The sequence below is a fragment of the Mustela lutreola genome, chromosome 15, assembly GCF_030435805.1.
Source record: "Mustela lutreola isolate mMusLut2 chromosome 15, mMusLut2.pri, whole genome shotgun sequence".
Lineage (NCBI taxonomy): Eukaryota > Metazoa > Chordata > Mammalia > Carnivora > Mustelidae > Mustela > Mustela lutreola.
In genome coordinates this window covers 35163828-35177749 of record NC_081304.1, presented here as the reverse complement: position 1 = coordinate 35177749, position 13922 = coordinate 35163828, and the positions used below count along the sequence as shown (strand labels likewise).

At 34.8% G+C, this 13922-nt stretch overlaps 1 protein-coding gene across 9 annotated transcripts in view; it reads left to right on the top strand.

The window, feature by feature from the left end:
• The window catches only part of BCAS3 (BCAS3 microtubule associated cell migration factor), a 591123-nt gene that overhangs the window by 256633 nt on the left and 320568 nt on the right, over nt 1-13922 (top strand). For all 9 annotated transcript variants that reach the window (XM_059149981.1, XM_059149982.1, XM_059149978.1 and 6 more), the window contains exon 16: nt 12079-12229. In XM_059149981.1, the coding sequence (XP_059005964.1) occupies nt 12079-12229 (151 nt within the window). The remainder of the gene's footprint in view (nt 1-12078; nt 12230-13922) is intronic.

Genomic DNA, 13922 nt, shown 5'->3' with positions numbered 1-13922 from the left:
CCACTCCCCTGCTTGTGTTCCCTCTCTGACTGTGTCTTTCTCTGTCAAATAAATAAAATCTTTAAAAAATATATAATAGTTGAAAATATTAGTCCCCTGTCAGGGACACTGACAAGCAGGCTTCTGTCCCAGAACAAGCATGGATCTTATAGATGAGTGTGGAAAGGTGATGAGAAGAGAATTTGATACTAGTGTAGGAGTCTAACCTATAGGAAAGTTTCTTATGGTAAACTTTCAGAAAAATAGAGTACCTGGAGTGACTAAGGTCTGTGTCCATGAAATGGTTAACAAGTAAGAAGAAAATGCAGGCCTCCTAATCACAGTGCTCTCCTGTAGGGTACTGTCTACATAGCCTCATGTCCTTTTGCTTTTTCACAGCTGTATCTTTGCCATTTTGTATTTATCCCTGCATCCCTCATGATAACACAAGACAATGCTCTTTTATCCTCCAAACGTTCTATACTTCATTCCTTTATAGCGCTTAGTCTCTTACACCTTTTGTTCCTAGAAGACTCCTTTGAATACCATTGGCAGCAGACTGTAGTTTGTGCTTCTAGAAACCTATACTAAAAAGTTTTCTCAAAAAAAGAAAAAAGTTTTCTCTTTGTCACTGATATGATACTGTTTTAAGGTACTTTCTGATCATAGCTCTGATCCCTTGATTGCCTAATGTGATTTTAACTGCTTTTATTTGCATTGGTTCACAGTGTGGTAGGACAGGGAAAATTTTTAAAGTGGGGGAGGAGGCATATATTACATTTATGTCTTTTCTTCCTTGATTGTTTTTAAGAAGAAATGTATACACTCACAGATACACTGATATTAACTTTAATATTTAGCATAATCTAAATGGCCAACACTTTCAGGATCTTGCTGCCTTCAGAAACTTCTTGAAGCTGGCCCTTTGCCACATTCACATGTTCTCACATCACTGCATTCAGAAGCTAAGAATACCAACCTGGCAGCTTCTGCGGAGAGGGTAAAGATAAAACAGAAAGGAGTCTAGCTTTGCAGCCGCATTACCTGGGAGTTGTTGCTGATGTCTTTTCCACAAATGTTCACGTTTGTCAAAGCCCAGTAAATCTTGCAAAGTTTATTTTCCTTGTAGCATCTGTGTTTTATAATGGGTCTTTTAATTTGTTTTTACTTTGTCTGCAGGGATTTCTTTTGTCCGGAGTTTTCAGACTCTGTCTTTTTTTTTTTTTTTTCTGTGGAAGTGAGTCCATTAATGATGACTGGTTTGGGAATATTCCTCTCTGCAAAGCTGACCTGACAAGCTGTTCCTTTAGTGCAGCAACAAAGCCCATTGTTATTTTGTCTCTTTACTTTTATCCTCAACTTAATCCATTTTTCCTCTGTGTTTTTATAGTGTAGAATGTCTGGGAAAACATACTTGGAGACAATGCCTAAATGATAAGATGGCATTTTGAAGTTAGCAAAACTTCTAGTAAACAGGTTATACAAAGTCAACTTGATGCGCAGACAGTGGTACTTATTCATGTGTTAGTATGGGGATGGAGAGTTCCTCAGTATAAGGTACCTGCAACTATTCTTCTAGCAAAAGGTAGAAGAAGAAAAAAAAAGCACATGAGGTTGTTTTCATGACTCCTTTTTCAAAAATGCAAACGTGTTCAAGTAAACACAGAAAGTCAGTGGTTAAACCCCAGTGTGAACTGTTCTGGTTTAGTGCTTTGTATTCAAACAATAAAAACAATAATAATTAAACAAATGAACAACTGAAAATAAGAACATATCATAGCTTTAAGCATCAAGGGATGTTTTATCAATTCTGATTTTTAAATGATTTTCTATTCCCACGTAGAATTCCTGCTTTAATTTATTGAGAAACCATTTTGTTGGAACTTGGGATTTTTTTCTCCCAAGAGAACTCTGTCTGTCTTGGGGACTGGTAAACCTCTAAAGGATCAAAGCTCTTGTGGATTTGGATAAAGACCCAAAAGCCTAAGGCTTATAGAAGTTTATCTGTATAGAGTAAGCCCAAAAAACTAGGATGAGAGTCTTAGAAAGGCTTATTTTCTCATGAGATTTTTGGGACTTCCTCTGTTTGGATGTGCCAGAAATACTGTGAGAATATCCATTCTCATGGCATTTGTCACTTACAGGTCTTGTCCCAGCTGGAATTCAAAAGTGTAATGGTGTGTGGAAATATTATATGTATTTTAAGGTTTTATGGAGCTCAGTACTAAAACTCCAATTAAACAACCTCTGCTATTTCCATTGTACTTATACAATTAAGAGAAAAGTATAGTAAAGAATGGTTAGTGTAGATGACCTTTAGCATTTATGTAGTGACTCTTCATTGATCTTGGACATTTTTAATTTTGCTGTTACTATCCTATATATGCATGAGAGCTGGAGCAAAGAAAAAGTGCTGCTATCTCTCTCCATCCAAAGGGAGACTGAAGGATAAAATAGAGGGACAGACTTAATCCTCATCTAAGACTTGGGATACTACAAGTCTCTTCCTGCTGAACTTCTTTATATTAAGAGACTTTGGATCTAATGAAAAATCCTGGCTTGGAAATTTAGGCTTGATATAACCGTAAGAAAGTGTCTGAAGATCTGTTCAAAAAGTTATCAAATCTAGGCTTCTGCTTAGTCAACATGAGACTAAGCAGAATAGCTAAAGCCATGGATTCCAGCATCTGGCTATCTTCTGAAGTATTTTGTGTCCCCTCCAAAATTATTTTTTTCTATAGAGCATAGGGCTCTATTTTCCTGTGCTTCCTGGACATGGGAAAAAATATATTTCTTCCATTCATTTGGTAAACTTTTGCGCTGTCAACAATCAGTAAGACACTGCCTCTAGTCTGGAAGAGAGTCTCCAGTTTTCCTGTAGGATAAATCTCGAGGTTTGTTAGTTCTAGCTGCTTTTTCAAAGAAAATCAGTAACACAAGGGATAGTGAAAAAAATTTTTTTTAATTTTTATTAACATATAATGTCTTATTTGCCCCAAGGCTACAGGTCTGTGAATCATCAGGCTTACACATACCATGGCACTCACCATAGCACATACCCACCCCAGTGTCCATAACCCAGACACCCTGTCCCTATCCCCCCACACCCCAGCAACCCTCAGTTTGTTTTGTGACATTAAGAGTCTCTTATGGTTTGTCTCCCTCCTGATCCCATCTTGTTGTGAAAAACTATTGTTAGCCAAAGACTTTGAACATTTGAAAAGGGGAGGAGAGGATCACTATAGTTTTTTTTATTAAGGATTTTATTTATTTATTAGAGAGAAGGAGCTTACATATAAGCAAGGGGAGCAGGGAAGTGGGGAGCAGGCTCCCTGCTGAGCAGGCGGGACTTGATTCCAGGACCTTGAGATCATCACCTGCACCAAAGGCAGATACTTAACTGACTGGGCCACTCAGGTGCCCCTAGGGTCATTATAATTTTTGAGTGTAATTTATTGCATATGAACTTTCATTTTTAAATTTGGTGTCTTTTATTGTGTCTTTTTTACATGAGGATCATTATGTGTCAGCAAATAACATTTCTTGTCCAATCCGGTTTCTTTATTTTACTAACTGCTGATGTAATTTGTTCACACGTCTTTCATCTTATCCTTATTTTCTACTTGAAAACTAACAGTGTAAAGATGCAGGTTTCTTCCTCTGTGCTTAAACTTTGTATAGCTATCTTCTAAGTTGTCCCTTTAAAAAACAATTATGAAAAGGTCTCTTTTCTTTTTGTTCCTGAGACATTTTGCAACTATCTTTTTAGCATGTTTTTTCCCATCGTAGTTTTTTTGCTTATGTACTTTCTGTCTCATTATGTTATGAACTCTTTAGGAGGCCCTTGGACTTACTCATTCAGGACTAGAACAGGGCCTCATACTGATAAGGTTCAAAAAATGTCAATCGAAAAAATGAATGTTGATGAAACCTTTGTTTGGTACAGTATCTCATTTTGATATATACACACATCAAAAGAAAGTCTTCATTTCGGCCCCCAAAGTTCTGAAATCTGTGTTCTGGTATCCATTCCCTTGATCATCTATCAGCGTTTCCTTTTCTTATCCCTTTTCATCTGACTTTCCCACCTCTTGGCTGAAATGAACCTACTGAAGATTACCAGAGTTAGTAGCTCTCTCTCAATTCACCTTCCTGAACCTTGTCACCCTTGAGAGTTTTGTTAAGCCATTTACTCTTTCATTAAAGCTATTTTTATAAATTGCTTGCCATGTCCTATAAAATATGAGACAGATGATACCCCTCTGTGTACATAAATGTACCCAACTAACTCTACTCTTGCAGATGGGCTGGGTGTCAGAGGCTCCTTCATAAACACAGACACTAAGAGTAAATGCCTGCAAACTTGGGTGTTGCTTGACAGTACAGTAGGGGTCTGAGAGGGAAAGGTCTGAAGCACCTTGTATGTTCTTTGGAAGTTGCCCTTCATCCTGGTGGGCCAGTGAAGGGTTTTGAATGATGACTAACTAAATTACAAGATTTGGAGCTTCTCAGTGAATGGCTTCATTTTTCTAGACCACTCATCCTATCCATAAAGTTCAGTGATCTCAGAATCTGTACTGTTCCCTTGCTAAAGAATTTACCTAATTTCCTGCTCCTCTGGCTCAATTAAAAAGTTCTTTTAAAACTAAAATCATTTTATCTTCCATTATAATCGTCTCCTCTAGTTAGAGATTCCTTACTATTGTTTCACAAATGTAGCATCCCCTTACACTCTGCTATTTATGTTATCCTTCATGCTCAGAATATTTCTTCTCTTCTGCTCATATCCATATTTTGTGCATCTTTCAAAGCCTAGGTTATGTCCCATCTGCTTCATGATTTCTTCTCCAAATAGTTGATCCCATTTGTACTTATCTTTTAGTACTAGGCAGTTAGCATCTAAATTATTCCTGTTTCATGCACATTCAGCTGTAAGCTTCGTGCTAACAAGGAATGCAGTCTTCCCAGCAGGTAATCTTGGGCTGCGTTATTCAACAAGTATTTGGCTACTAGTTGTGAAATGTGTGTTTTATAAACAGTCCTTGAATTTCACTAGCTTGTGACATTTTAGTGCTGCAATCTGATTTCAGAATCAAATTAGTATTACTATTGTCTAATGGCGAATCTTGCATCTATTTACATCTACAGTGGTTTAAAGAGTGTCATAGTAAATCACTTTGAATGATTTAACTATAAAAATGTTTTTCTGTTATTCCTCTGTGGGATTCCACTTTTCATATTACTTATAAGGTCCTGTGCTGTGTGAGGGTAGATATTATTGGGTAATTTATTAAATGGCTTAAGGCATCTTATGTATATTATGAATGTTTCCTTTTATTATCCCTGCAGTAGGTGTGGGTTACTTCAGTTAACTTTAATGTGAATTCTGATTTGGAAATTGGGGAGAGAGAGACAGAAGTACTTGTGGGCATTTCTTATCTTATTTTGCTGAGGAGATATCAAGTGTTTAACTTGATTATCCTATAGATGTGTGTTTCCCCAAACAAGTCACATTTGGTTAGGCCATTATGCTAACTCTGAAGATACCTTCATTTTGTAATAATTTTTTTAAAAGACCTTCTTAACTTTCTACTACCTCTGAAACTACCATTAGCTACAGTGTGGTAGTTCTCCCATTATACTGAATCCATGATGTTTTAAATGTGAATGTCTGACATCAGCTGTAGCAGCTTCTTTCTAGATATGTCTCCTGAGGGTGAGGGAAACAAAGGCAGAAAGGAACTATTAGAACTACATCAAAATAAAAAGCTTCTGCACATCCGAGGAAACAGCAAAACTAAAAGGCAACATCTGGAATGGGAGAAGATATTTGCAAATGACATAATATGATAAAGGGTTAGTATCCAAAATTTATAAAGGACTTATGAAATTCAGCACCCAAAACCCAAATAATCCAATTTAAAAAGGGTCAGAAGACATGAATAGATCTTTTTCCAAACAATAAGTAGGACAACAGACACATGAAAAGATGGTCAGTATCACTTATCATCAGGGAAATACACGTCAGAACTGCAATGAGATATCACATTACACTTGTTAGAATGGCTAAAATCAATACCACAGGAGACAACACGTATTGTTGAGGATGTGGAAAAAAGGGGAATCCTCTTGCACTCTCGGTAGTCTCAAAAAGCTAAAAATAGAACCACCCTACAATCCAGTAATAGTACTACTAGGTATTTACCCAAAGAATACAAAAATACTAATTCAAAGGGATACATGCACTCTTAATGTTTATAGCAGCATTATCTGTAATAGCCAAATTATTGAGACAGCCTCAGTGTCCATCAGCTGATAAATGCATAAAGAAGATGAATCATTGAATACTACATCAGAAACTAATGATAGTACTCTATGCTGGCTAACTGAACATAATAAAATAATAATAAAATATGTGATATATATACAATGGAATATTAATCAGCCATAAAAAAGAATGCACTCTTGTCTTTACAGCCACATGCATGGTGCAAGAGAATATTTTGCTAAACAAAATAAGTCAGTCAGAGAAAGGCAAATACCATACGATTTCATTCATATGTGGAATTTAAGAAACAAAACAAATGAGCAAAAGGAAAAGAAAAGAGAGAAAGAGGAAATTAAGAAACAGACATTTAACTGTAGAGGATAAACTGATGGTTACCAGAGAGAGGGTGTGAAGGGTTGGTTAAATAGATGGTGGGTATTAAGGAGGGCACTTGTGATGAGCACCAGGTAATGTGTGAAAATACTGAATCATTATATTGTACACCTGAAACTAATATTACACTATATGTTAATTAACAGGAATATAAATAAAAAGTTAAAAAAGAGAAAAAGGTTAATGTCTTTTAGGATGTCATTTAGAAATAAGATATTCATCAGGATCTTTTGGCAGGTATTGTTTTTCTTTTAATGTGTATATAAATTTATTTTTTACAAACTTGAATTAAAAAGAAATTTGTCTTCTTAATTCAAGTTTGTAAAAAATAAAGTGTGTTTTTACTGTTGCTGTTATTTGTAAAATACCATATTTATTGTTAAGCACAGAACCAGGGCAGGTGACTTTTATAAGAAGTCAAGAATAATGATTTGGAAATAACATTGGGTCAATCAGATGTTTTCTGTATGGAAGAGTTGTTGAATTATAAACACGGGAGTCATTATTATAACATGGAGAGTGTGGAAATTTTTCTATAAAGTTTCTGTGTAAGTGCATGAGTTATTAAGAATCACTCTAGCTTTACAGTTATAAAGAAAATGTGGTATTGGTGAAAGAATAGACACATGGATCAATGGAACAAAATCTAGAATTAGATCCATGCAGATATGGTCACTTGATTTTTGACAAAGATGAAAAGGCAATTCAATAGAGCAAGGACCATCTTTTTAATGGCGATGAAATAAGTGGATGTCCTATTTCAAAGCAATGAACCTCAACTCATACCTCATTCCATATACAAAAATTAACTCAAAGTGAATCACTCTTGCCACTTCTATTCAATATTGTACTGGCAGTTGTAACCAGGGCTTTTAGGCAGTAAAAGAAATGGAAGTCATCTGGATTGGAAAGGAAGAAGCAAAACTTTCTTCTTTGGGGATGACATGATCATGTACATAGAAAATCATAAGGAATCCACAAAAAACCTGAAATAAGCAAGTTCAGCAAAGTTATAGGATATACAAGATCAATGTACAAAAATTAGTTGTATTTCTCTACATTGGCAATGAACAATCTGAAAAGTACGATTAAGAAAATTTCTTTTTACAAGTCATGTAAAAAATAGGAATAAATTTAACCAAAGATGTATAAAACTTGTACCCAGAAATCTACAAACTAATGTGCAAAGAAATGAAAGAATAGCTACATCAATGAAAAGGCATCTCAAGTTCTTAGCTTGCCATCTTGTTAAGATGGCAGTAGTTCCTTAGCTGATCTGCAGACTCATTGCAATCCCAATCAAAATCCTAGCTGGCATTTTTGCAGAGAATGACAAGTTATAGGTGGAAGCAGCAAGTTTTGTTGGATATAATGACCCCTTGAAGAAGGGCATCAAACCACTGGCTATCTCTAAACAGAAAAGAAATTCAATATGATTTTTCTCTATTCTTTTCCTATCTTTAGTCCCTCTGAAAAACCATTATTTACTGTTACAAAGATGCTTCACAATCATTATTCTTCCTTGAAAATGGTGACTGAACAGGGGTTCTCAGAGTTTTCAAAAATTGAAGTACTATCTGTAGTAGTCTGTCTGTATTTGGGCAGATCTTTGTGTAATGTCTATTTTAGAAGTTATAAGTTATTTAGAAATCGAATTCCTAAGATTCAAAACATGGAAATTCAGAAGAACAAGCAAAATCACCTAAAATTTCTAATTCCGTGTGGCTTTTATCTGAAGAGGACTTTGACAATGTAATAACAATTTCTGCCTTTATATTTCATACCCTACTCTCTGTGAGATTTGTAACTTACTTGGATTTTGTAGCTGTAGGCCACAAGGTGGTGACACCAAATAATACAGAAATACCAAATGCCCAAGTGGGTGTTTCTATTCCAGAATATAGTATATTCTGTTTTGATATGCTGGTCTCTCTCTCTCTCTTTTTTCAGTGACTGTATGTGGTTTCTATTTGTGTTAAGAAAAATTGGTCTAATTTAGTTCAAAATTTGTCATTTGGCCAACATATCAGTTAAAAGAAAGAATTACAGAGATTATGGATCCTGCCTTGCCTCAGGCTTTCAGGTTTCATAATACTAGAATAATAGACATTATCAGTTATATTTTGAGGGCACTGATTAAAAAAAAAATAGAAAAAAGTCCTAAGCCCCTACTTGTAAAGTTGTGATAAACTTCATTCACTTAAGCTTTGGAGATTCTTGTTTTATTAGCTTTCATTTATTTCATTTCATTGTTACATAAAAAATCATATCTCATACCTTACAGGAAATTAACTGTATCATATAATATAAATCATATATATAAAAATTAAAACATAAAACTTAAAAACTTTTAGATTGAATTTTTTGATCTGGGGTTAGGCAGATATTTTATCAGTTTAACACTGCATATATGAAATAAATTCATGAAGTGGACTTTATGGGGAAAAAATCTTTTGTTTGTTGAAGATCTGTAAAAGAATGAGAAGACAAGTTACAGGGTGATAGAAAATATTTGAAAATTGTATATCTTCCAAAAGGCTTATGTCCAGAATATATAAAGAACTTTTAAAATGTGAGAGTAAAATCTATAAATAATTCCTTATATTTGTAGCCATTTGATTTTCGACAAGGGTGCCAGGACAATCCATTGAGGTGGGATGGGATAGTCTTTTCAACAGATGGTGGTGGAACAAGTTGGTATCCAACATTCAAAAAAAATGATAGTGAACTCCTACCTCACACCATTTATTATTATTATTATTTTTAAAGATTTTATTTATTTACTTGACAGGGAGACACACAGCGAGAGAGGGAACACAAGCAGGGGAAGTAGGAGAGGGAGAAGCAGGCTTCCTGCTGAGCAGGGAACCCGATGTGGGCTTCAGTCCTGGAATCCTGGAATCATGACCTGAGCCGAAAGCAGACACGTAACGACTGAGCCACCCAGGCGCCCCTGCCTCACACCATTTATAACAATTAATTCAAAATGGACCAGAGACCTAAATGTCAGAGATAAGAATAAAAAACTTTTGGAACAAAACATAGGTATAAATCTTTGTGTCCCTGCATTTGGCAATGAGTTCTTAGATCTGAGAACAAAAGCAAAAGCAACTAAAGAATAAATAGATACAGTGAAAATTAAAAACTTTCATGCTTCAAAACAGACCATGAAGAAAGTGAGAAGATAACGCGTGGAATGGGAGAAAAATATTTGTAAATCATATATTTGACAAGGAACTTGTATCCAGAGAATATGATTAACGCTTATGATTAAACAGTGAAAAGACTATCTGATTTTTAAATGGGCAAATGTTTTGGATTGACATTCTCCAAGGAAGATCTACAAATTACCAAAATGCACATGAGAAAGATGCTTAACAGCCTTAGTAGTTAAGGAAGTGCAAATCAAAACTGCAATGAGATGCCACTTCATACCTACTAGGATGGCTAAAATAAAAGAGACAATAGCAAGTACTGTTGAAGATGTGGAGAAGCTGGAGACCTCATACATTGGTGCAGCGACAGATTGGCAGTTCTTCACAATGTTAAATATAGACCTAACAATTCCATTCCTAGGTATACATACCCAAGAAAACCGAAAACATATGTTTCCTAAAAAGCCTGTGCACTTTATTATGTTCATAGACACATTAGTCATAATAGCCTAAAAGTGGAAACAACTCGTTCATCAACTGATAAATGGATAAATAAAATGTGGTATATCCATGCAATGAAATGTTCTTTGGTTATAAAAAAAGAATGAACTGATATGTGGCACAATATGGATGAACCTTGAAAAGATACTAAATTAAAGAAGCAGTCACAAAAGGCCACATTGTGTGATTCCATTTCTGAAGTATCTAGAATAGGCAAATCAATAGAAACAGAAAGGAGATTATGGTTGTCAAAGGCTGAGGGATGGACCAAAGGAGGAGGAATTGCTAATGGGTATGGGCTTTCTTTTTGGGTGATAAAAATGTTCTGAAATTTGATAGTGGTCATGGTTGTGCTACTCTATATACTAAACACAGAATTACATACATTAGAAGAGTGACTTTTGCAATATATGAATTATAGCTCAACAAAAAATATTAACACAGTTCTTAAAATGGGCAAAAGATTTGAGCAATTTATCAAAAAAGAAATATGGATGACAAATAAATGCATGAACAAAAAAAGTGCTAAACATTATTGTGCATTAGAGAAATCCAAATAAAAGCCAGAATAGCTAAAATAAAAAGAGTAACAATACCAAATGATGGTGAGGATATGGAAGATCTGGAATTACCATACTTCACTGGTGAGAATGCGGTCTCAATTATTTTACCTATGCAAACATTCATTTACTATATGACCAGCAATTCCATTTCCAGATGATTTATCCAAAAAGGAAATTTGTATTCATACAAAACCTGTACATAAATGTTTACAGTACTTTTATTTGTAATAGCCAAAAGCTGGAAACAGATGTCGTCTTACCAGTGACAAGATAAACAAATGAACTAGTTCCATATAATAGGGTCATATGCAAGAACAAAAAGGAAAGATCTCTTGATACTTTCAGGAAAATATAAAGTAGATGAATCTCAGATGCTTATTGGCAAGTGAAAGAAACTGGACCCAATAAGCTCCATACTCTGTGATTTCATTTACAGACAGTCTGGAAAATACAAAACCACGGAGAGGGAGAAAAGATAAGTACATAGAAGTTTAGCTTCCTGGTGAGCTGAGAGCAATTATTCCCCTTGTGGATCAGATTTTATTTCACAGCTGAGTTTGTTTTTCCTAGTTATTAGTGAGCCATAATGACTCTTTTTATTTTATTATATTAATGCCCAGCATTAAAAAAAGGGAGGTGTTGATTTGATGTTTTTAAATTTTATGGTATGGTGTGGTAGATATTGAGAAGAAGGTGATGTTTTTGCCTATGACTTTTGTTAGTCTCATCCGTACTGCCTTTGGATATTCAACTTATGACTCACGTTTCTTTCACCCTCCCAGGCTGCACAGGCTGCTGTGGCTGGAGTATTATACCCATTTACTCTCAAACCTGTTCAGAGAAATGCCCCATGCCTTCTTTAGATTACTTTTACATCTTCCTGTTGTGTTTTCTTTTGCGATCCTATATTTCTTCATAACACCAAAAAATTATAATTAAATTTTATACTGATTATTTGTATAACCATTTAACATCTATCCAATTCTGTATCTTCCTTTCCTCTCCCCACGAAGACTAAAGTATCTGTATATAATAAGCCACACTTGGTGTTACCAGTATCCTTTATTTATTTATTTTTTTCCTAGCCATATAACCATGATTCTTTTGGAATCAGTTCTGCCTTTGATAACTTTCTTAAATGATTAGTGGGGTGAGTGCAAACCCCATCAGAGAAGGAGATGTCCCTTGGTGATGCTTTTCTTTGTTTTTCTTTTTATAGGGAAACTAAACAGCCAAGACTCCTACAATAATTTTGCCAACAACAATCCTGGCAACCCCCGGCTCTCTCCTCTTCCCAGCTTGATGGTACTGATGCCTCTTGCACAAATCAAGCAGCCAATGACATTGGGGACCATCACCAAACGAACAGGGTAAGACCTTAGGCTTGATACTTTTTAAAATAGCTGTTTCAGAGGATTGGATACATAAAAATAAAATGTCCATTTCCTTTGGGTGGTTTAATTACGCTCTTTATTTCCAGCCCACTTGAAACTTTAATGGCAGCAGATTAAGTACAAAGTACAGAGCATGCACAAACATACCTGAATACAACCATGTACATATACATCTGTAGCAAAAACAAAGCAATGACAAATTGTGAAAACTAGTATTGGCTAATAAAAACCAGACCCATCTACTCAGGCTTACACTTACTGAAAGTAGTGTCACTTTCTTGCTTTTGTGGACAAAATCCATTATGATCTGGATTTATAATGACTCCCAAATTTTAACTGGTCCAGACACTAAGGAAGAACCTCAGATGACAACTGTGTTTCTAATATGAAAGAAATCACCTTATTATGGTATAATTTACATATAATAATCTGTCATTAGTGTCTGTTCGATATGATGTTATAGGTAGTTTTCAAAAGCCAGAGTCCTAAGATTTGGGCTTTACTCATGATTGGTCATTAACATCCTCAAAGATGTTTAATGACTCGCTTGATGTGCCTGTGTTTATTTTAGGTGTTTAAAAATTTTAATTACTATTGGCTATGAATATAAAATTATCACTTCTTTGGGTTCCTGAAAGTAAAGTGTGATATCTAAGATATCTTTAGATGATCAATTTTGTGATGACTCTGAAATTCCATTTTGTATGAGAAAATATATATGTCTCTAGGCAAATTACCTATATCATCAATAAGCAATCCTGAGGTTTAACCTAATTTGAAATGAAACAACTGTTTTAAATTTTGTATTCATGTAGTCCAGAGAAAACCCAGTCCTGGCTTGAAACAATCTTCAGGGTCTTTCCAACAAAAGGAATAGAGTAAATTACTTGGCTGTTATATGAAAAGGTTTTAATATTTTTGTGCTGGGTGGTAAAGTGTTTGTCGAAGTCACTTTTGTGAAGAGAAATATTCTCAGTGATAAGGCTTTGGAGCTCCAGATTTCACCATGGCACAGAAATGAACCCTTTATGTAGTGGAGTGGTATTTGTATACAAATATGATCTTACTGCTGAATGCAGAAATAAAATTGAGTTTGTTGCATGTTAAGGGTTGGGTGGAAGGAAAAATAGAGCAAACCCAGGCCCTAAATCGGACATGTTATGATATAGATAATTTGGCCTATATTCCTTTCTCTTTGGTTTCAGTTTTTTAACTCTTTGTGTTAAGTAATTTAAGTAGAATTTTGACTTCCTTTCCTCTTAGTTTCTTTATTTTAAAATAAGTAAGTGTAGCCATGAGTAAGAAAGACCTTATGAACTTATATTTACAATTAGCTCATTTTTTCCTTGTATGATGTTACTCTTTGGGATGCAGAATCAAGTAAAAATTGGTTAAATCTTGAATCATAATGTTTTTTTTTTTACTCATAGAAATCAGTATGTAATTTTACCTTCTTGATTCAGCAGAGCATTGTACAATTCCTGCAAAGTACTTATGAGTTTTTATGTGTGTTTCCTGAATCTAAGTAAAAGAATCCTCAAAATTGTTCTTCTTGAATTTAATTCTAGCTTTGTTTCTGGTGTTTGTTGTTTTTAAAACTTAAGAGCTATGCTGTTTTTATAATGCAAAGAATTAGCTTTCTTTTTCAAGTTAACTTTTCCATATATAT